Below are 22,692 nucleotides of genomic sequence, written 5' to 3'. Positions count from 1 at the left end.
TGCAGCCATCTGCTGTTCAAACTTTTGTTTGTGAGATGTACCCAATCAAACGCAGGCTGACTTAAAGAGATGGGGGAGGGAGCTATAACAACTTATTATGGCTAGAACATGAACTGGGAGGCTACAATACTTTCTTACAAAAGAAGAAGAATTTCTATGAACTGGTATTCATGGAAGTTTCATTTAATTTAGTCCAGAAATACAAATATATAGCTGGATATGAGCATAATAAGTCCAATTTAATGATAATCAGTGAGCTATTGTTCCTTTAATAGTAGCACAAGAGTTTTTAAGTAAATTGAGGTATTTAAAGTAAAACCTTGAACTACTTGGAAGAGCTTTTATTACAAGAAATAACCCAGATAATAGTCTGTTGCAAGTATAACATGATGAGATTTTCTAACATTTGCCTATTTGGGGATTAGTAATTGGCTCTTTAAGAAAAAAAAGAAACTTAGTGTCAACACAAGAATAAGGACAAGCATAGGCGCTTTTTCAAAGTATTTTATTTTTCAGTCCAGGGAACTTCAGAGTATATTTTTCTAAAAATAGCTGCTTTAATGTGTTCACACCTGGGTTCTCCCTGAAGCAGCTGCAGTCTGCAGGATTCACTGGGGGTTAAGTGCCTTACTCACACTGGACTGCAGTAAATTGTAATTTTCTTTGATGTTGAATTTTATAAGGTGTTGCACATGTCTTCGCTGCAGCACTTCATATTAATGTAGGCGTTCATCTTCAACATTTCGCAGCTGTCCAGATCCATGCATTTCTGGTAATGGCCATCTACGAAAGCCAGATGAAAAGGTTATGTTTCATTTTTTAAACATTTACACAATTCACATACACTCGACAGTCTCCATTATTATACAAGGAATAGTGTCTCTGCTCTATGTGACCTTAGAAAGTTGATCAAAGTCATGCTTTTTTTATATAACATAATTTGCTTCTTGTACTCTTTGCCCCTTTCCCTACTGGAATAAATATAAGATGAGGAACTTACACGGTGCTTTGAGGAAGTTGGCGGAAGCGCACCCATTCTTTTCTGGTTTGCATGTTTCTACAGTGAGTTCACAGCTACCTCCAGCCCTTTTTGGGACACAGCGGTGGCAGTCCAGGGCTTCACCTGAAAACCAAGAAACAGAAAGAAGATTACAGAATAAATTCTGTCATAATGTGGCCGAAATGTATTTTGGGACAAAATAGCATTTACCAAGGATTTAGAAGTTTTAATTTAGATGTTAAAGAGTGGTTTGTGTAGGTTGTAGCTCACTGCAGTGAAGACTTTATAATGAAGAAAATGGTGCTCACTGTTGCACAGCAGCAGAGGTTATGTTTATACAGTGGAGAATCAGTGACAGACTCACCGGCTGTAAATAGCAGGGCGACAGCAAGAGCCAAGACCAACAGCTTCATTGTTCTGTTCAGCATTGCAGCCTATGCAAGATAAAGCACAGGCTTGATAACACGGACACAAAGTGCTTTCAAAACATCAAATTCCAGCACTTTTAATTCATGACATTTACCATGTATTTTAAACTTTTCCCTGTACTGAGTATTGTTTAATGGTCATATAAGACTCTAGAAAGTGACACACTCTTGAGTGAGTATATATAGTTTAATTATATAGTTTGTATATAAATGTGTCCATATATCCCAATGCAGTATTTAAATTTGACAGATCATATATGATCCCAAAACTACATCATTACCTATGTTATATGCATGTTATTAAAAATGTTCCCAAAAAACTGCTGACAAGATCTAAAAGACAAACTGCATTTGTCTGAAAAAAGTCTTTTATATATACACATACATACCTTGCTGTATGTCTGTCTTGGTTTCTCCCAGTGACTGAGAGGACATCGGCTTTCCCTCTTTATATAAACCCTTTCATACTTTGCACTGTCATGGTAACATCCCATTAGGTGCTGTGGCTCTTTTAAGTCTATATACTTAGCATCGCACTCATCCGAGTACACTGTGTTCAGGGGTCATAGTTTCCCAATGCTCAGATGCCCTCATTAAGCACGAGCTGTCCACCTTTTATCCACTGTACAGTCTATAATTCATGAGAATTGCTAATAGCAATGTATGCATTCAGTTCAACCTCATATATCTATTTCTATAAGATACATTTGTACCTCAGGGGAATAAGAGAGAGAAAGAATCAGAAAGAGTCAGACGTACATTGTGTTTGCTTAAGGTGGATCATGTGTGACCTGTAATACCTCTGTTTAAGTGCTCTTTAACCTGTACTGACCAAATTTGATTTGAATCAAAACATTACCAAGGCCCTGACATGAATCGGCTCTTGATATAAATCTAATGAAAGGAAAGTAAAAGGGTGGAACAGCCACTTGCTGTTAAACAATGAAAGGAAATGCCTTTAAGTCCTTCAGAGCTGCTGCTCATGAAACTAAGATATCTTACATAGTGCAAAGTATTACGCACATTCACTTCTACCTACAGTATGTCCACATCAAATTACATCTATTCATAGTTGAAAAGCTGGTGACAAATGTGCTTTACAACCATGCAATAAGTTGCATAGCATGCATAGACTGCCTGGTCTAACTCTTGGAAACATTCGTTCGGTTAAAACGCGTGAGCTGCTTTGCACACACTCCTGCCATTAATATTCATTTTAAAATAGGTTCTATCAGCACTTCAAAACAAGATGATAGATTTATTGTTTCCACTGAGCCAACCTTTCACCTCTGCTTTAACTTTCCCTCTCTGTGTTTGTTTTCCTCCCCATCTCCTCCCTCATCTGGACACAGCCCAAATATTACCCTGCAACCCCCTCCGCCTCAGTATAACATCACTCTCAAAGCCCAATCAAAGCAAAATCTCTCTCCCGCTATTGTTTCGTCCTCCCGAGCCAAACTCCAATATCAGCACTGGCACATGTAAGGGAAACTGCCCATGTGGCAAAATATCTAAACCCCCCATTGTTGTGCTTTTGTTGCTTCTCTCTCGCGATACCGCCACACTCTGTGCTGTCCATATATATCTGGGAGTCCAAATTTGTCCACTCCTATACTGTGTGAGTAATTTGGAACAGCCAACAGTGGAAAATGTCTCAGTACTCAGGAAAGGTGAGTACCACAACAAGAATGCAGCCACAGATTTAGGCCAGTGTTTCACAACAAAAGTTAATCACAATCACATTCATCTTGATGACCGGTCCAAACTTAGATGATTTTTTTGCATATCAGTTAGCTAAACTGATATGCAACATTTTTACTGTTTATTAGGAGGAAATACTCAAATCCTCACTGTTGTTATGAATATAGATTGTCTTCTATGAGGGGAAATGTTTCACTGGGAGAAAGCTGGAGATCTGCAGCGACTGTGACAACTTCCAGGACCGAGGGTTCATGAACAGAGTGAACTCTGTCCGTGTGGAGAGCGGGGCCTTCGTCTGCTTCGACCATCCAGACTTCAAGGGCCAACAGTATATTCTGGAGCATGGAGAGTACCCTGAATTCCAGCGCTGGAATGCCCACAATGATCACATGGGATCTTGCAAACCAATCAGGATGGTAAGAGTGTGTGTGTGTGTGTGTGTGTGTGTGTGTGTGTGTGTGTGTGTGTGTGTGTGTGTGTGTGTGTGTGTGTGTGTGTGCGCAAAAGATAGAGACCCCAGGGACAGACAAATATTTGGTTGGTTAAAAACACAGGCAGATGGGCACATGTGTGGCCTCATTTGTGCGCCTCTGTTTGTTCAAAGTAATAATGTTGGATCTACTTTTGCATAACAGACATCATCAAAGAAACTTTCAAGTTTTTACATCTGATACTTATGTAATCAGCTTAAAGAACTGCACTTATATTTCATCCTCCACATTTTCTAACCTTTAGATTTCTATAGGTGCAAGTGTTTTGTGCCCACAATACAGCCTCTGTCACATAAAGGAGAAAGCCTTGGTCGTTTGCAGAGAGCTGAAGTCAAACACTGTTGACTCAGCGATCACGCATGTCATTATCCTCCCAGCATGGAGAGCACTACAGGATGGAGCTGTTCGAGGGGGACAACTTCTCTGGCCAGTGCGTGGAGCTGTGTGACGACTGCCCATTTCTCCAAGCACGAGGCCTGACCAAGAACTGCATCAACTCTATCAAAGTTTATGGAGATGGGGCGTACGTATCTTTGAGGCCATTTATAGTTTTTGATTTAACTGAGAGAAGAGCGCATAAGACATGCCCTAAAACATTTCCTTCATTATCCTTAAGTAATGAACTAAACCTTTGTGAAACTGGCCACTTTCGACTGACCTGTTACAAGGTCATTTCACACAATATATTTTCCCACTTGTCTTTTGTTGTACTTAACAAGGCAGATAGTTCCATAAACAGATGTAAGCACAAATACATATGATCTGTATTAATTTTCTGTAGGCGTAGAAAGCAGACAGGTTGGGTTAAAAGAAAAACAAAGGCTAGCATTCAGAGAAAGTCCAGTCTGGCTTACGTGCAGGGCAAACTTTTCTAGGTGCCAGACCAATGACCAATGTGTTGCTCCGTATTAAACCTCACACATAAAAAATTTACAGTCTTTAACAGTGTAACAGCAAAACAGATGTTTTCATCATTTTAATAGGGACTACTTCTTTGGCGGAAAGCAGACTTATTAAAAAACACTGACTAAATACAGAAAAATAAAATAAATATTAAAGTAAAGGTGGGAAATAAGTTTAAGAAAATGTGAACATAGTTATCTTGAATGCCAGTCTTTAAAAAGAGAGAAAAAGAGAGAAAATGAATTTACTGTGGATCAGAAAAAGAGCAATGTTTGACTGGATCTTCACATGTAATTGGTCAATATTGTTAGTGGCATGAACAAAATTCTGAAGTCTCAGAGGTGGGGCATTCTGGGGCTTTAACAACAATGTTCTGAGGTTCAAAGTCAGCGAAAGGGCCTTTGATAGAGACCAATTAGGGTGTCTGTTTCTCCCACTACTTATACGCTGCCAGTTGTCTCTTCAGTGTTGGTGTTTTATTGGAGGCACCATTACACAACAAGTATTACATTAGAAAGAGTCTATCTCAAAACCAGACTTCTTGAAGCCTCAGCAAATCCAAGCAAAACTATCTACACCGACTGATCTCAGCAAAAGCAAATTAGAAAATGTGTTTTTATGTTTTTAATCTTTAAACATCAACCAAATTAGAATACTGCCCGAAACTGTTTAGTAAGCTGATTTTCTTTGCACTAATTTATTACATGTTTGATCCATTAGCTCTTATTTATTCACTGCTACTGAACAGGTGGGTGTTGTACGAGGAGCCTAACTACCGTGGTCGCATGTACGTCGTGGAAAGAGGAAACTACTGCACCCACATGGAGTGGCAGGCTGAGAACCCCAACATCCAGTCTATTCGCAGGGTTGCAAACTACTTTTAAAACCATCTCACTATCGCTGTCAGTGTGACTGCAGGGAATAGATCGACTACACTGTCAAGTCATCTCACACGTGGCTCTGTGGGGCGATAATAAAGATGAAGAAAATGTTTGGCACTGCTTGTTGTTTTATTTTTGTACTGAATTATTTAAAGGTTCAAATAAAGTAGTGATCCTACAGCATCTTCAATCTTACTTCCATTTATTGTTTTCTTCTATTAATGCACACTTTTTGTGCAGCTCCCAACTTAACCATCGCATTTCATTGTAGACATGGCTACAGGCTATGATTCAGGTAATTGCTTTAAGTGCTGTGCTTTCCCGTAAACTAATGGATATCCTGAATACCACTCCCACGCAGATTAATAGATGTATGTGAATTTTATTTATCCAGGGGGGCAATTAAATTGTTGTAATAGTTTGAAAAAAAGAACTTACTGCCTGATAATCAACTATAGAAAACGCTCTAATGAAAATGTCCAGTCTTTTGGCACCTACACAGGTGAATGGTCTGCAGAGTCAGCACTGAACAGGAGAAACTGTGTGTCCTTCCTACATATACAGTGTATAAATCAAAAGAGAAAGAGAGATTCTGCACAGGGTGGCAAAGCAGCTGTGCCTGCACTTGGGAGCTCTGCTACCACCTAGTGTCATCTATCTATTTTACTGCGGAGTATTGACACTCCGCTCAGGGTGATCTAAGGATCATGGCATAATTAACACCTGAAATTAATCTGCTACATGCTTTGTATGATGTGTATGCTACAATAAAAAAAAAAAAAAAAAACAGAACAGGAAACACAATTTCCAGTATAAACCTCTTTTTTTTTAAACCTTGTAATTTAATCTGACAATGCACATCACATATCCAATGTATTTTATGCCATCTACAATGCAACACAATAGGTGAAAGGCTGGTATACTTAAACGGATATGTAATTAACAGTCTTTTGTAACACTATGAGCTCATAGTTTCATGCTTTTAATGTGCCACTGCATCATTTCCCACATGTTCTCATTCTTCTACAAATGTCACACCAGGGCTGTGGCCGCTGGACCTTTAATGAGCACTCATGTGCTTTCTCTTCCAACTGTCATGACAACAGAACATTTATCTTTACAAGGTTTCGCTCTTGGCCTCTATTGAGTTACAGGGTCAATACAGGATAGCTTAATGAGGAAATGCTTTGTCTTAAGTTACACTAAATTGGACTAGTTTAAGGGCGATTACCTATGGCTAACCCTATTCCTAAGCCATTTGCTGCATAAATTGGCTGAGTGTCACCAACATGCCATTAGTCAGAATGTCAAAGTAGGAGAAAGAGTGTAGGGGCCGCTGTGGAAGGCTTAATGGCATTTTAACAATGTCACTGTTGATTTTCTGTGATGACGGGACTATTTATTTTGCACAAAAGACCTCAATTTTTAAAAAGTGAGCCTTAAATGCTTGGAAGGAATCTATGCACCTTACTATTAATACACCTTGACTACTTGCTCTAATGGAGGCACACGTTTCCTTTTAAGTAGGGAGTTCATAAAAGAGAAGCTGGATAAGCAATGAACTTTAATCCTTATGAGGGAAATACTTCTCAACTGTCTGTTGACTGTGAAAGTTAATGAACTTACTAATCCTTTGACACAAAAACATGTAAGATCACAAATTGATGGTGTTAAACAATAACATTTTAACATGAGCTATTAGTAGAATATCAGATTTGAACACTCTGGGAGATTATTGTCACACACTTTAAAAAAAGAACAAAAATAAAGGTTGCCAGTACATTATGTAGCACGGTTAGCTCTGTCTTGGTAGCTCTACATATTATATATCTTATATTTAATACTGTGTGATGGTAATTAGAACGAACGCATTTTAAACAGCATTTATGGTAACGTGCTATTCCAAATTAGGTCAGCTATTTTTAGCACCGCAACTTGTGCATAAAAGATCATACAGACAGAATTTATTTAAGTACTTGTGGGGCTGCAAAAGCTATTTGTCACACTGACACAGAGGACGACGTGGTGTATTATGCATACAGCAAAAAGAGATAATTCTGCATTTGTACAAGCTTCCTTTCACATTCATAAGCATTAGCTATTAATCCTCAATTTAAAAAAATTCTTTGAAAAAGTCCACACACATTGCATTCTCACCTATACCTTCGGTTGCATTAATCAATTAGCCTCGGAATAATTATGATTATGGTTTAAATGCGAGGCTGTCTGTTAAGAACCAAGGAAGTGGTGGGTTTAAACCAAACCCCGACCGCAGAAAGTGCAAGTCTTGTATCGGCTTCGATTCGGGACACACACCGACGTGGAAAACACACCTCTCTCCGGCATTTGTATTTCTGACGTGATATGTGTAAAAAACAAAAAAAACAACAAAAAAATGTGATAGTTATCGACAGGAAGCAAGAATAAAGTCATTTCAGGCGTGTATCTGCGGTGTCGCGTTAAGGTCACTCGCTGGCTGCCTGAATTCCCCTCTTTGTGTTTATACATCCGGGTTTCCCTGTTTGCAGCCCATTCCCCATTTAGAAGCCATTTTGGACACAGATCAGTAACATGCATGTAAACCCCGACCGACCTCCCGACGCAGCGGTGCTACTATTCAAGTGAATAACCTTAAAAAACAACGAGCTTCCATCTCGGGTGTTTTATCGGCTTCCTATTCGGGTTTTGGATCCACTTCCGACGCGAAATGAAGCACCTATTAATGGAATAACAACCTGGCAGTCAATTAATCGCCCCTATCTTTTCTTGCAACATTGTTGCAGCGTCGCGGCTATTGACACGCGCTGTGGCCGTGGTGGTTTAGGCTGCTGGAGGGACCGGAGGCCTGCGGTCGTTTTGATCCTGGACTGATGTTTTGGGCCACCTGAGTTTTAATGTTCGCGACGGAAAGCGGGGGAAATCTCTGCCCTGTATTTAAAGCGGAACATGTCTTTTTCATGGCTGACTTGTTCACTTCTTCTGGGAACTTTATGCGCAGGTAAGCCGCCGTTGTTGGTCCCGAATTTGCAACAGTTTAGTCGAACAGTTCGCCGCGATTATTTTCATTTTTTTCGTGGGAGTGTGAGTAATTTGTTCGCGTTTGAAATTTCGACCCGCGAACGAGTCCGCGGTTGCGAGTTGTTTAAACTTTGTTGGCAGCTCGTTCAGCTGGGATTTTTATTTCCCCTCTACAACCACAATCGCCTTTTCTCCGTTTAGCCCCCTTAAAGACAAATATGTCACACTCGGGATTTTCCCTCATTTAAACGCTCGAATCACACGTAGTATTTTCACAGGAGAATATATCTTATTATTATTATTTTTATTGTACATGTATCCAAATTTAAAACTGTTGCTCCTTCGCTGTGGCAGGAATAGAAGGCAGCAGCTGCATCAACATCCTGAAACCTTATAGGCTACCTCTCAGGTCTGCACTCTTGTTTGTGGTTACGGGCTCAACAAGAACCTTCTCCAAACACTCTTCCCTCTGTAAGGATTTGTATGAATCGTTGGCGTTTGATTTGGAGAGACGGCAGCTGTTGTCACAAGTCAGGTCTTTGTCGTGAATCGAGGTTATTGTCTCCCACTGCTGAAGTCTCCACAGGGTTTGACTTGGTACCACGTGAAATTGAGCAAGAGGGTTGTTTTTTTTCTTTTGTTTGTCGTTTTTTTTGCCAGCGTTTTTAAGCCCATATGGATAATTTTTAATGTCCCAAAACGCATGCAACCCCTCTTCCTAAGCTAGGTATCGCGTCTGTGACTGAACAGAGGGCTTTGAAACAATAATTTCCACTTTAGGTTTTTTTTTCCTCTAACTGTAATAAAAATTTAATTGAGGCACAGCTTTCTCTTGTGTGTCAGCAGCACTGTGGCTAATGTCTTTATGGTTAATAGATTAGGACTGGCAGTGTACAGTAAGCTGCTTCTGCGGAATTCATGTTGTTGTGGTGTAAAAGCTCAGTAAGTGACAGAGGGAGGGGGTTGGGGAACGATATTGTAGTAAAAGTCCTCGCGGATCATGTGACCGCAGATATCAGAAATGCCATCTCGGTTCAATGAAGCGTTGAGCATCGCTGCTGTGTGTTTTATCCTTTGCTACCTTGCTTACTTCCAACCTTTTTTTTTTTTATATAATGACTGCGATCTCTGGCCACTGTGTGCATTGCCTGTTTCTTATAATGAAGTCAGTTGTGTGCTGCTGAACAGCAATATGTATGCATGCGTGCCTCTGAGTGTGTGTGTGTGTGTGTGTGTGTAATGGGTTAGTGGGGGTAATATTGGGGGATGGGCAGGCTCCTATAGGCAGGGATTTAAAGAGACAGGCACCTTTTTTTTTTTTTTTTTTAAACCCTCCCCCCCGCTGAACAAAGATTAGGCCTGGATGTCCAAGCTAAATTGTGACTAACATGTACTCCATGTTGTCTGCTTTTGTGTTTGCCACAAACCCAGTTAGGTAAACAATTATTAGGACACGGGACACATATTTTATAAAATTTGCCTCTTTGCAGCACCACAGTTTGTTTGAAACGAAGCAATCTGATACAGCTGGAGTTAGAATTTCAGCTTTAAATCAAGGGGTTTAAAAAGAGTGATTGCATTTACAATTTTTATTTGATTTATTTATTTATTTTTACATTTTCACAGCCTCAGAAGTAACTCAATAATTAACTGATAAGACTTTTGATATCCATAGTTATAGTATAGCTGTTCAGAGGAACTCTCAATTCACAAACCGAAGAGGTGTTAATGCAAATAAAGGAGCCCATTATTTGGCTGACAATAAATAAATAAATACAACAGGGTGTAACTTGAAGAATTGTGGGTGGGAGTGAGAATTGGGTCGAGAAAGAAAGGATGCGCTAGGCAACAGGAAAAAGTCATGCAAGACTATGAGTGACAGTTAAAGTGTTTGACTTCTTTTGTTTTTGAAGATTTTTTTTTTTCCCAACATCCAGACATTGAGCTGGGTGTAGGACTCAAGAACAGAAAGGTCATTGAGAATTCCATGACAAATTTCCCAGCTTTAAACAAAAGCCTGGAAAGTTTTGGAACAAAACTCTGGATAAAGCCAAACGTTTACTGGAATGATGGTAAGAGAAGAGGATGGAGAGGAAGGAGGCATCTGTCAAATATGGTTGAGATAGTGGGCGTATCATGCTGCCAGTGAAATCGAGTTGGTGTTTGTTCATAGATATACTATAGAAATACATTTTACACTGAAATTCAGTCAAGTGACTTTGTGCTGTGGAAGTCATTGTGTAGTGTTTCACAATGCAGAATAACAGTGAGCTGAAATGTGTTGCAGAAGCAAGCTCCTTAAGATTCATGTTGATTTCATTCACATGATCTCAGCCCAACTGGGTGTGCTTTTCAATAAAGATAAAAACTGAAGGCCAAAATACCCACAAACAAGCTACAACTGAAGGTGGCTGTAGTCAAGTCCAAATGAAGCATCTAAGGAAGGAAACCTGCTCAGTATTTGGTGTTGTCCATGGATTCCAGACTTCAATGAGTACAAAGAAGTTTTGTGCAAGTACTGGTAAAAACGAATCCATGCATGTTATAATTGTTTGTTCAGCTACTTGAAAATCAAGACCATGTGTTTAGAAACAAAAACAAAACTTAATTCATAAAAGGTTAGTTCAATATTTTATTAAACCCCCTGAAAATCTTAGAGTTCACACTTGAGTCACACCTAGATTGCTTCCTTTCAAATCCATGGTGGTGTGGTAAAGAGACATAATTACTGAAAGTAAGTCACCATCCAAATAATCATGGAACAAACTGACTGCACACGTCTAACATGAAATCCAAGAAGAGAAATGAGAATAATGCCTTTTCATTAAATCATTCACCACTGGAAGACTGACAGCTATTGTAAAAAAAAAAAAAAAAAAAATTACTGTAGTTTATTTTCTTTAGTGTTTCCTGTCAAAGCTCTCAAAGAATGTCTTATCGGTCTTTCCAGATGCGTCTGTAGTCTTTATCTATAGAAAAAGAATGCCGACGTATTCATGCTGCGATTCTTTACCACAGCAGGGCATATCATTGTTTTATAGCTAATTGAATTCTGTAATTTTCCCCTTCTTCTTTTTTAACTTTTCACTCTCTGAAAAGATCTTAGTTAATGTGATTATGCCGAACTTCTATTCAGCACAAGTTTCTTAGCCCACAGGAACTCCCTTTTTACTACAGAGAGCTCCCAAGCTTGGATACGTGCCAGAGTGACGATGGAGGCTCTGCTCGGCGATGTTTCGTCGTGGCACGGAGCGGAGCCTGCGCCATATGTCTGTGCTTCCGCCATTGAGTTTCGATTCATTACGATGTGAGCTGACTGAGACTTTTCTGTCATTCTCAGGGTACAGTCTTGGCGAAGCGGAGACCCGGGAGTGTGTGTACTACAACGATAACTGGCGTTCGGAGAGGACCAACCAGAGCGGCTTCGAGCGTTGCGAGGGGGAAAAGGACAAGCGTCTGCACTGTTATGCCTCCTGGCTCAACTCCTCAGGGACTATCAAACTGGTGAAGAAAGGCTGCTGGCTGGATGACTTCAACTGCTATGACAGGTCGGATAACCGTGCGAGGTCATTCGCTGCTGCGAATTTGCATTTATATTTCATGTACCTGGCTCGCAACCAGACTGACGACTGACTGACATTGAGGACAACAGAAAAGGTTCCCTCAGTACCTGCATATAGTTCAGTGCATCTTTTTGTGCCCCTCTCTCACTCTGCACTGTTAAAGACAAATTTAAAAAATGTTTTTGCCCGCCTTTAGTTTAATAAATGGAAGAGTAATCTCTTTTTTTCACCTCACCCTTTGGCCTCGTGATTTCGCAGAGCAGGCAACCATCTCATGCTCTTTGAATGTTTAAAGGATCTTTTTCATTTAGCCTTGTGATGTTTTAAAAGGTGAATAACAGAGAGAAACCATGGGAAAATATCAGTTGCATGCCATAAAAGCAACCACGTATAACAAGAAAAGGAGATTAACTGTGGTCCAGTTTCATATTGCTTAAGGTGCTGTCAGGCAATCAACCATACAGGTATACCGAGACAATTTTCTTGTGCATGAAGCATAAGATATATTCAGATATTTATATTAGCCACTTATCCAATTCAAGCTCACAGATATTCATCTTCAGACTGCTTGTTTTGTTTGATTAGTTGGCAAAACCTAAAACACATTCACTGTAGAATGATATAAATGTGAGAGCAGTGGCAAATATAGATATTAAGAAGCAGATGCCAGGTAATTTTTAGCAAATCATTTCCAAGTATGGGTGTTTGTGTCGGGGAAGGTTCTCTGCAGCCTACACATATTTGTGCAAAAGCCAGATAGCCTCTGTGAGCAGTGCAGCACACAGTTCAGCCTGATGATGGCAGATACATACTGTGACACGAGGCCACTCAGGATTTTGTACGTGAGGAGGAGAATTTAAAACTAGTCTTTATCAGAAGTCTGCATTGAATTGAGTGCCGCAATCAAACTTTCCAGTTATTAACATGCTATCCACAGCCTTTCCAACAAGCGGGGGTCCTCTTGTGGCATGGAAAGGGGAGCTGGAGAAACGAGAGCTGCGATAATTGATCCTACATGACACAACTGTGTGTGTGTGCTTTAAAATGTGTATTTTATGTGGCTTTTATTATCCTTTCTAATACTTTGGCATAATTTGCTAGATTAATGTGCAGATGTTGTGAGTTGCCAAATGGCAATTAAGTGACTATTTCACTGAGTGTTAGTGTGAAATTTGAGCATTACCAACATGTGACTAAAAGCTAGAGTGGCATATGTAGAAATTGTAGGTTTAGGTACAAGATGCTGAAATCTTCATTTACCCGTGAGCTGCTGAGGGTAATTACAATAGAACCTGGGAGAAAAAAATACATTTGCTGGTCAATTTAATCTGTGTGAAAAGCACCATTAAATGATTGTAGTAATTGAAGAGCAATGGAGCAGGTGGGGAATTTTGAGTACATGAACATTTAGTGTCAATGGTTAATGGGAGGAATATGCAGATGCATAAAGTGTGAGAAATCCTGTGATTCCTCGGAATTGGGAACATCTGCTGTCTTAAGAGGAGTGAAAAGATGAAAAATTGGCTGTAAAAATTATTTTTTTCCCACCCTAAACACAAAAACTCTATAAATGTAGTCTTTCCTGCCTTATATTTGTTAAGATAAGATAAGATAACCTTTATTAGTCCCACACGTGGGAAATTTGTTTTGTCACAGCAGGAAGTGGACAGTGCAAAAGTTATGAGGCAAAAATTAGAATACAATAAGAATAAATACAGTATACAACTGTACAGAATAGAATAAAATAAAATACTATATACAGTAGAATAAAATAAATATACAATAAGATAAAAATAGAATACAAATACAAATACTATATACAACTGAGTAAAAATACAACGATGACAGTACAAGTAACCACGCAAAGATGTGCATTAGGTAATCTGTGGCAATATCCGATCCAATTATTAGATTGCGTTGTCTTAGAGTTAATATACAGCAAATACATGAAAACCATAGACTGACACTACTAAACTTTAACAGCCAATAATAATATCAGAAAATGTTTTTGTCCGTTGGGTCTAGAACAGTAACGTTGATGCGCCATCTGTTGTTTTTAGGCAAGAGTGCGTCTCCATGGAGGAAAACCCTCAGGTCTTCTTCTGCTGCTGCGAGGGCAACTACTGCAATGAACGATTCACCCACCTTCCCGACTTGATTGGCAGTGGCAACCGAGGTGAGTGGCAAATGCATCGTATAGATAGTAAAGATCTCTTCTTTCCCACTGTGATTAGTAGGAGTGAATCTGCATTTCAATGAGACTACAAATCTCATTAATATTAATAAATGACGCCATATTTAAGAAGGGGCTATTGGATCTGACCGATTTTGATTATTGGGAATGTATATGTGTGATTCTTCTGGTTCTGGCTTTTTAATCGAGTGGGATAAAACAAAAATTAATCTCTATGTTAACTAATTTCTCATCTTAGAATTGATGTCAGGCAGTCTCTTACCCTGCCAATTTAAAATCAGCTCTCACAGCCTGTGAGGGACAAACGTGATGCTTAACATATCTTATGTGTCATACAGCTGACATGCCGTAATTATTCTGTACCTCCTTGACAGTGAAAATCCAGCCTCCACCCCGAGTACCTTCCCTGCTCAATGTGCTGGTGTACTCCCTGCTGCCTCTCTGTGTGCTGTCCCTGGCCCTCGTTCTGGCCTTGTGGATGTACCGCCACCGCAAACCTCCCTACGGCCATGTAGACCTGAGCGAGGTGAGACGGGCTATGCTCATCTTAGTGTGAGACTTGTAAGGCCATCAGTAACGTAGTCCTGACAAGGATGGAGTGCTTGTCACTTTTGTGTTTTGTAGCACTGAAATTGTTAATGTTTTGAGGTGGATTCAGCAGTAGAATAAGATGTTTTTATTTATTTTTATTTTTTCTGTTCAGGATCCAGGGCCAGCTCCTCCATCTCCCTTGGTGGGTCTGAAACCATTGCAGCTTCTAGAAATCAAAGCTAGGGGGCGCTTTGGTTGCGTTTGGAAGGCCCAGTTAATGAATGAATATGTTGCTGTTAAGATCTTCCCAGTTCAGGTATGTCATTAATTCTGGCTTAAAAATATACGTCATATGCTTCAGTGTATGAAGAGACGCCTTTTTTCTTGTTCTAGATTCCATGTGCACCTTTTTGTTTTTGACCTCCAGAATGCTTCTTTGCATCTTCAAGCTCTAAAAATAACTCTGGTTTGTGTTTACAGGATAAGCAGTCATGGCAAAATGAGCGCGACATATTCTTGACTCCGGGGATGAGACATGAAAATATCTTGCGTTACATCGCTGCAGAGAAGCACGGAGCCAACATGGAGACGGAGCTGTGGCTTATCACAGAGTTTCATGAAAGGGTGAGAACATATTCTGTCTACATACAGAATGCACACAGACCGATACATCAACCCCAAAGCAAGTTTATGGTGAGGTATACGGCTTTTATGTCGACTAGTACCGCTGGAGGTTTTCCAATATTGAGCGAGCCTCTCTGTTTACCTCAAAACAAGAAAAGAGAATCGCAGCCTTTATTAAAAAGAAGATTTCACCACATATGTCTGATCTGCTGTTCCAGTAAATCCAAAAGCAACAGATCAGGCAGTGCTGCTTAAACTTAAGGCGGTTTGTTTTTTCTAAGCGTGTAGCTTAAAACGTTTGTATTTGATGTCAGATATTGCAAGATGTTGTGCATTTGCAGTGATGCTGATATATGAGGACACAATAATTCTAAACACAAGTGGGACTGATTGTTGCAGCACCTTTTTATTCTTGGTATTGATACAAACGTGGTTAGTTGGAGGCATCAGTGCATGTGTCATTGTTTTTTTTTTTTATGGTAAACGTTTAAATTGCTATTTTTGATGTTTTGAAGTATGAAATTGGGTTTCTGTTATATTCTCCCAGACTACAGTATTTGCTGTCAAATGGAAATGAAAGCAATTCCTGCTCCTTGGTGGATTCAGCAACAGCTTTTCGGTTATGCCTACGCCTGAATTCATGCGCAGTTGCTAATCCTTGTTTCATAATCCTTTTGTGTGTGAGCAGGGATCCTTGACAGATCACCTGAAGGGCAACACTGTGACCTGGACAGAGTTGTGTCACATAGCAGAGACCATGTCCCGCGGTTTGGCTTACCTTCACGAGGACATTCCCAGTTACAAGGGAGAGGGGCCTAAACCTACAATTGCACACAGGTAGGAAAATCAGCCTGGATTTCCTCAACTCTCGTTAGTTCACTAAAGATTAAACTGTTGCTTTTGATTTGAACAGAAATCTTAATTTACTGCTGCCCTCTCCTGGTTGTACCTCATTTAATATCTTTACTATGACAGTCTTTGTCTGACTTCTGTGACTAAACCTCCCTCTAATTAAGACATTGTAATGTGAAATTAATTCCCCAGGGACTTCAAGAGCAAGAATGTGTTACTACGAGATGACTTAGCTGCAGTCATTGGTGACTTTGGGCTTGCTGTAAGATTCGAGCCAGGAAAACCTCCTGGGGATACTCATGGACAGGTATGTAATAACTTCACTACTTTTTTTTTTTTTTTTGGGGGGGGGGGGGTTGTCTGCATTGGCTCTGTGATGCAATTGTTTGCAGGAGTTTCCTTCTGCTTATTCTTAAGTGGATAAAACCCCCAAATTCATTATCCGTCTAGGTGGGTACGAGGCGTTACATGGCCCCAGAGGTGCTGGAGGGAGCCATCAACTTTCAGCGAGACTCCTTCCTGAGGATAGACATGTACGCTATGGGCTTGGTGCTGTGGGAGCTGGTGTCCCGTTGCTCCGACACAGATGGTGAGTCAACGTGGTGAAGGAATGTGGCTTCACATTCATAGGTGAAAAGGTCACATTGCTTGACCCCGGGCCAGTAAAGATTCGTTTTTGTTTTGTCTGCAAAGCAAATGAAGGGCAAAGCTGCAATGTGGATAAAGTTACTCTTTAAATAGTTTTGAATTTTCAGAAGTCAAAGTACTGCAGTATTTTCTTCTTCTGCGTAACACTTTCCACTCTGTTGCTTTGCTGTCCCTTTGTAGGAACAGTTGGCGAGTACATGCTGCCATTTGAGGATGAAATAGGCCAGCATCCCTCCCTGGAGGATCTACAGGATGTGGTGGTGCACAAGAAGATGCGTCCAGTCATCAAGGACTCCTGGCTCAAGCATCCTGTGAGTAACAGCATAATAGCTACTGCAGTTTCAGCAGCAATACCTTTGTAACTTTAAAATGAATGGCTTAAATTTGGGGTCATTAATAGAGTTAGAGATTTCTCTGATTTGGGTTTTATATTAAAATTATGAACAGAAGATGGACAAGTTTAGTAAAAATAAGCAAATGCAACTGCCAAAAAGAAAATCCTTATATATTTTGTCTTTTGTGCGTACAGGGGCTGAGCCACATGTGTGAGACCATCGAGGAATGCTGGGACCACGACGCAGAGGCTCGACTGTCTGCAGGTTGTGTCGAGGAGCGCATCGGCCAGATCTCCAGGACAATAGGCAGCACTACCTCAGACAGCCCCATCTCTTTAGTCACGTCTCTCATCAACGAGGACCTACCTCCCAAAGAGTCCAGCACCTGAACGGGTGACACCATCTTTCACCTGAGCTCCTGACTTTTTATTTTTCAAACCCAAACTCAGCAGATTTTCGTGAATATTTAAAAAAACATATATATAAAAAAACAAAAGAAAAACAACAACAAAAAAATACATCTAGCAACTTAAATGCAGCTGCTATTTTATCCCAATACTGGTATTTTTTTCCTGTTTTTTAAAGTGTGTGTGCGTGTGTGTGTTTCAAGTCGGATCCTACTAACACATCCATCTGCTGTAGTTGAAGTAGTAATAAGCTATGCGATGGGCACATCTGATAACACCCATGTGTCAAATCTTAAATGTTGTCATTACCTCATGTGTTTCTTTTGTGTTAGTCTATATTGTTTTTTTCTTTTTTTTTTCTTTTTTTTTTAAATTACCTCATGGGTTGTCATCGTCGTATTTCGCGTCGTGGTCCTAATCGTCTGCGGCCAAATGAAATGAACCTTTTTGCTCCAAACCTCAGACAACGTGCTGCACACCTCGGAGGAACCGTTTTGAGACTGTTAGACAACATAAATACATCTTCCTCAGGGGTTGAAGCTTCTCGATTTTGAAACTCTGAGTGCGCTCCCTTATTTTAAACCTGTGATTTCCTCAAAATGAAAAACGGAAAAAAAAAGTTTCAAAAAACAAAAACCGGAGCACAGCTGTTTTATTGTAAGGGAGGGAGCTAAATGGGAGCTGTATTGGACATTTTGGACTTGGATTTGGGGCAAGTGTCTTGTCCTCGGGGAACTACCTCTCAGGTATTCAGTAGGCTTCTTTGGAACATTTTCTCTAAGTTAAGAGCCGAGCTATCGAGCTAGCTATCATGGACATATTCCTGGATTTTTATTTTAGTTTTTTTATTTGTTTGAATTCAGAGTTACTCCTTTGCCAGTGCCAGGGGCATTGCTGGATGCTGTCTGAAGTTGCAATGTTACACATTCTTAATTTGAACTGTGTGAGTGAGTGTGTGAGTGAATCTGAAATTGATATGATGTGAGATGGATAGAAAGTTTTTAAAGTGAGAGTCATGGGCCATACTTGAGTAAGCAACATGTCTGTTTTTTAATTTCCATGAGTGCGTGTTCAATAGACTCAGTCGGACACCAGTTCCCAGATACCTCAGTCACTGTATGTCATGCAAGGAGAGCTCAAATGGTTGCCTTTTGTCTCAAATGCAATGCCATAGTTGTACCATAACATGAATACCATACATTGAATGTCCGTTATGCTGCTGTGACTATTCCAGGATACTCAAGGATTTGTAGATGTACATGCATTCTTTGTTAATATAACGCTAACATGTGATTACTATCCACGATATAATGTGAGGCTAATATTCTGTTTTTGTGCGTTTTTTATTTTGACTGGGTAAGCCGTCAGGTGCTTACTCCTACAGACTGACCTCAGATATTCTGAAAAGTACCTCAGGCTTTTTCTACATGTATATCAAATTGTGTTATGTATTTTATTGTGTTTTTGGTAGTTGAGATATTTTATTGCTGGTTGGGCCTCTTGTCTGTTGAGATTGAGATTTGATTTGATTTTTTTTGTTTTTTTTAGGAGTCTGACCAGTTTTCATGGTGTTAATTCTCTACAAATCTAAAAGAAGATGGGCAGATTTATGTAAATATGGGTGTACACACAGATGGCGAACACTGCTCAGTGATTTTTGGGGTGGGGTTTTTTTTCTGCGCTCTCTTTTTTTTTTTTTTTTTTAATAACACAAAATCAGGGCATTAATGTTCTCATTTTGCAGAAATGGAAGAGATTTCTCAGTTCCACCTCTATATATTTAAATAATTTTTATAACTAGCCCTGCATAATAATTGTTTTTCTTTTGGTAGAGAGTGGCGGTTACTGATTTCAGTGAATTTCAGTGAATAATGGTATCGGTCCCTCTGGATCAGAAGCTGTGTGGGTTGCACTTTGCATTATAGAGCTCAGTGTGTATATTATCAAGAACAAACAGAAAAAAACATACAGATTCCTTTTGTGATTTGGCTTCCTGTTTTGAACAGTATTGCCTCAATATTAACCTGCTGGTGTGATGTTCAGACTTGTTTAGTGCTAGTTTAGCCACATTGGACAACACACAGGCTCATCTGTTGTACGTTGATTAGTGCTGTGGAAAGATGGTGATTTTTAACAGTGATCTGTAATGCTTGCCGATGTGCAGTTTTGGTAAAGGACACTAGAAAAAAAATATCAGTCGAAATGGAACAATTACTTAACATTTTTAAAGTGTTTGGAGATCATCGTGTTTGTACCTACATTGATCGACTGATGATGCAGCACCATTGGGAGTCATGTGAGCGGTGGCATGTGCATGGTCCGAGGGTCCAGCAATATTTATTATACAGCAATAGTCTAAGTCTATCATAGTTTAAGACATTTAAACTCAGCTGTGACTTAGCAGGTTTCTTCTGCAGATCAATAAACTACATCTCATCACACCTGGACCATGTCCTGACGGCGTGGATGCGCTAAAGTCTCCTGATAAGTTGGGGGGGGAAATGCTGACGGTTGCATTTTTAATGTGAACTGAGCATGGCCCAGGTGCTTTCACGAATTGTGCCAGAAATAAAACAGCAGTCGCGTAGGGGATATCTGCTGCGGTCTGTTGTTACCTCCAAATGCTGTCTTACACCCAGCTCTTCTGAACAGAAAAACCAGTTACCTCATGCAGTACCTCATTAGTAACACTAACATGGAGTCAGCCTCATCTTCAACAAAAAGAAAAGAAAAAATGTATCAATTATTGCGTGTGTATATATCTATATATACATATATATATTTGACAAATGTAAAGGTTTTCTTCCTTTTCATGTGTGAATCCCGTGAAAGAAATCTTTTTTTGTTTTTTAAAGTTCACAGTCAACATTGTTCATTTCTTGTCGTGTGGATGGATGTTTGACTGAATTGTGTGACTTTCCCTGTTTATGTGAACTGTGTGTGTGGGGTGTATGTTGGTTGATGATTTCACTAAAACAGTACGAATGGTAATTTTATCTGTGAAACAAAATGCTTAGAAATATAAACTAGATGAGAATAGTCATCCTTTTGTATATGAAAATAAAGACAAATCTTGATTAACCATTACTGGGTAAATGGAGTTCTTTGCATGTCTCTCACTGCTTTCAATACTGTCTGTCACTTGAGACAACAAAAAGATTAAAATCAAATAAAAGTGCTGTGAATATTTAATGGTAGAAGGGGAAAAAAATACGTGCACTATGCCTAAAGACTGTAAGACCGTTCAGGGTTTTTTGTGGCTGCATAAATCCACTAGATGGCAGCAATGGTGCTACTAGTTTGAACTGGTTCATTTGCAACATTTCAAGCTCAAGAGTACAGTCTGGCTTGAGTTCACAGTGAATGCTGGTATCGCTTTCCGTTAAATCATTGGCGTACGTTTTAGTTATTTTTGCGGCAATTGTGGAAGAAATTAATAAATGGACGCTCACATGATTTGTAACTCTTGCAATATTTTATAATACAACAGTAAATACAAAGCGTTAAACGTCACCAAATGTTGCCATGTATCTGATTCTAGGAAAAGCCAGAAAGTCACTACCGCATTCAGTCATCCGTATAATCTGGCTTCAGCTCATTCCTATAATGAGATCATATGCCTGATAGCTATTACATATTTTAGGCAAAGTAGAATGGCAAAGATTGGCTATTGTGTCCTCAAATGTACCCTGTATCCGATAAAGATACATTACAATACCTCACATAATTAAGCCACCTCCGTTTGCGCTTCTGTATTTGGTATCAAAATAAAACGTCCGCTAGCACATGAAGGCATCACAGAGCTATCCTTCGGAGGAATCTAGCCAATCAAAACGCGTCATGATTGTCATGTGACGAGCCGACTGGTAAATTACGATTGACTGGAGAGTTGCCGATAGTCAGCTACTTCTCGATGTACAGTTAGGCAAAGCTGACAACTTTTTGCCTTTGTTGGAGTTTGTTCGTGTCTCACGGAAATACTTTGCTGCCTTCTCCGTCTTCAATAAGCAACGTTTTATTTGGATATTGTTCCCATTATGTCAGCAAAGAGCCAAACAGGTGAGATAGCGTATTTTGGCTGTGCCAGGAATGCAGTTTATGACCCGAGGTCGACTGTTTTTACCGGGGAAGTAGCATCACTTTTTACTGTAAACTGTATGCAAAGAACCAGCACCATTTTAGTAGTTGCTAGAGTTCAAACGTCTCTTGCAAGCTTACATTGTGTTAACCTTCTTTTAACTGGATTGTTTTTTTGGGGATATTTTTTTGTGTGTGAAAATGTGTGTTACTAAAGGATAACGCTGTTTTGTTTTGTTTTTAGAACTTAACGTTACCTTAACTAGCTAAGAGCTAAACGTTGCTTTACAAAACTTTACAAAAAACGTAATTAAGTAAAAGTGTTAGCTAAAAGTGGAAAAGCAAAAGTAATTTAAAGAAATGAAAGAGTGTAAGAAAAACCCCCATTACTTTTATGAACGTTATACGTGCTGAAACTCAATAGTTTTTTTTTTTAATATATATTTCCCCTCATATAATAATCATAATAATAATGATATAGGTTGAGTTCCGTGGTCACTGTATAGTTTTTTGTAATATAGTAAATTGAAATAATAACAATAATAGCCCGATCTACAGATAGACATCAAGTCCACGCGTCATTCTCTGTCTTTCAGCTGTCCACGGACCAGGGCAGCGTGCTGAGTTCAGGGGTTAGCTGGCCTACTGTACCCCCAGTAAAGGGTCGCAGCTGCACTGAATGCTGGGATGCTACGGAAGGGCAGCGGCAGCAGCAGTAGTGGTGGTGGAGGCGGTGGAACAAAGCACACCCAGAGACTGCCACAGAACCTTTCCGAGACATCTACAGAGCCTCTATCAGCTGGATCCAGTAAGACCTTGAATATGGGGCGCAGTTCAAAGAACCCAAACCCTCTGAGCAACATGGGCCTTACCTCCCGCCTGATAGGGGCACCCGGAGTGGATGTCGAGTATGTAATGCAGCTGGTGAATGATGTGCGGTTGTTTGCTGATGTGCTACACAACCTCAAAGAAGCTTTCCAGTATAAAGGTAAGTTCAGGTAGAGCTGGAATGTGGGGGATTGTGTGGGGGCTTTGGAGG

The 22,692-nt window shown here is 39.9% G+C and overlaps 4 protein-coding genes across 4 annotated transcripts in view; 3 read left to right on the top strand and 1 right to left on the bottom strand.

Moving 5' to 3' along the window:
- Nucleotides 1-494: 494 nt before the first annotated feature.
- On the bottom strand, nucleotides 495-1,856 carry ly97.3 (lymphocyte antigen 97, tandem duplicate 3). Its single transcript, XM_080861144.1, has 4 exons — nucleotides 1,818-1,856; nucleotides 1,365-1,434; nucleotides 1,001-1,123; nucleotides 495-783 (listed from the first exon to the last, which is right to left on the bottom strand). The coding sequence occupies exons 2-4, from the start codon at nucleotides 1,426-1,428 to the stop codon at nucleotides 677-679; spliced, it is 294 nt and encodes a 97-aa protein (XP_080717270.1). The 5' UTR covers nucleotides 1,429-1,434; nucleotides 1,818-1,856; the 3' UTR covers nucleotides 495-676.
- Nucleotides 1,857-2,976: 1,120 nt separating this feature from the next.
- On the top strand, nucleotides 2,977-5,511 carry LOC308383260 (gamma-crystallin N-A-like). The gene is made up of 4 exons (XM_080861121.1): nucleotides 2,977-3,098; nucleotides 3,297-3,545; nucleotides 3,998-4,143; nucleotides 5,272-5,511. The coding sequence occupies exons 1-4, from the start codon at nucleotides 3,078-3,080 to the stop codon at nucleotides 5,405-5,407; spliced, it is 552 nt and encodes a 183-aa protein (XP_080717247.1). The 5' UTR covers nucleotides 2,977-3,077; the 3' UTR covers nucleotides 5,408-5,511.
- A 2,426-nt stretch (nucleotides 5,512-7,937) lies between these two features.
- Nucleotides 7,938-19,276, top strand: LOC308383709 (activin receptor type-2B-like). Its single transcript, XM_080861777.1, has 11 exons — nucleotides 7,938-8,402; nucleotides 11,763-11,970; nucleotides 14,046-14,161; nucleotides 14,554-14,705; nucleotides 14,883-15,026; nucleotides 15,191-15,334; nucleotides 16,023-16,171; nucleotides 16,379-16,493; nucleotides 16,637-16,775; nucleotides 17,015-17,145; nucleotides 17,364-19,276. Exons 1-11 carry the CDS (start codon nucleotides 8,351-8,353, stop codon nucleotides 17,556-17,558), a joined length of 1,545 nt encoding a protein of 514 aa, XP_080717903.1. The 5' UTR covers nucleotides 7,938-8,350; the 3' UTR covers nucleotides 17,559-19,276.
- Nucleotides 19,277-21,465: 2,189 nt separating this feature from the next.
- Nucleotides 21,466-22,692, top strand: part of LOC308383482 (rho GTPase-activating protein 29-like) — a 32,794-nt gene continuing 31,567 nt past the window's right edge. The window contains exons 1-2 of the mRNA XM_080861459.1: nucleotides 21,466-21,635; nucleotides 22,250-22,641. Of these exons, the coding sequence (XP_080717585.1) occupies nucleotides 22,341-22,641 (301 nt within the window). The 5' untranslated portion in view covers nucleotides 21,466-21,635; nucleotides 22,250-22,340. The remainder of the gene's footprint in view (nucleotides 21,636-22,249; nucleotides 22,642-22,692) is intronic.

This window comes from Rhamphochromis sp. 'chilingali' (genome assembly GCF_963969265.1).
Source record: "Rhamphochromis sp. 'chilingali' genome assembly, chromosome: 16".
NCBI classification, from domain to species: Eukaryota; Metazoa; Chordata; class Actinopteri; order Cichliformes; family Cichlidae; genus Rhamphochromis; species Rhamphochromis sp. 'chilingali'.
The sequence above is the reverse complement of the archived record's forward strand: the minus strand, read 5'-3'. Positions and strand labels throughout refer to the sequence as shown.

What these genes read in the sequence shown, in the direction of transcription:
- ly97.3 (XM_080861144.1), bottom strand. Translation starts at nt 1,428, where the DNA reads ATGCTGAACAGAACAATGAAGCTGTTGGTCTTGGCTCTTGCTGTCGCC. An exon ending in CGCCCTGCTATTTACAGCCG is followed by an intron (nt 1,124 to 1,364) that starts GTGAGTCTGTCA and finishes CTTGGTTTTCAG; the next exon opens with GTGAAGCCCTGGACTGCCAC. An exon ending in CAACTTCCTCAAAGCACCGT is followed by an intron (nt 784 to 1,000) that starts GTAAGTTCCTCA and finishes TGGCTTTCGTAG; the next exon opens with ATGGCCATTACCAGAAATGC.
- LOC308383260 (XM_080861121.1), top strand. Translation starts at nt 3,078, where the DNA reads ATGTCTCAGTACTCAGGAAAG. An exon ending in TGTCTCAGTACTCAGGAAAG is followed by an intron (nt 3,099 to 3,296) that starts GTGAGTACCACA and finishes TTATGAATATAG; the next exon opens with ATTGTCTTCTATGAGGGGAA. An exon ending in AAAGTTTATGGAGATGGGGC is followed by an intron (nt 4,144 to 5,271) that starts GTACGTATCTTT and finishes GCTACTGAACAG; the next exon opens with GTGGGTGTTGTACGAGGAGC.
- LOC308383709 (XM_080861777.1), top strand. Translation starts at nt 8,351, where the DNA reads ATGTCTTTTTCATGGCTGACTTGTTCACTTCTTCTGGGAACTTTATGC. An exon ending in GATTGGCAGTGGCAACCGAG is followed by an intron (nt 14,162 to 14,553) that starts GTGAGTGGCAAA and finishes CCTCCTTGACAG; the next exon opens with TGAAAATCCAGCCTCCACCC. An exon ending in ACTCCTGGCTCAAGCATCCT is followed by an intron (nt 17,146 to 17,363) that starts GTGAGTAACAGC and finishes TTGTGCGTACAG; the next exon opens with GGGCTGAGCCACATGTGTGA.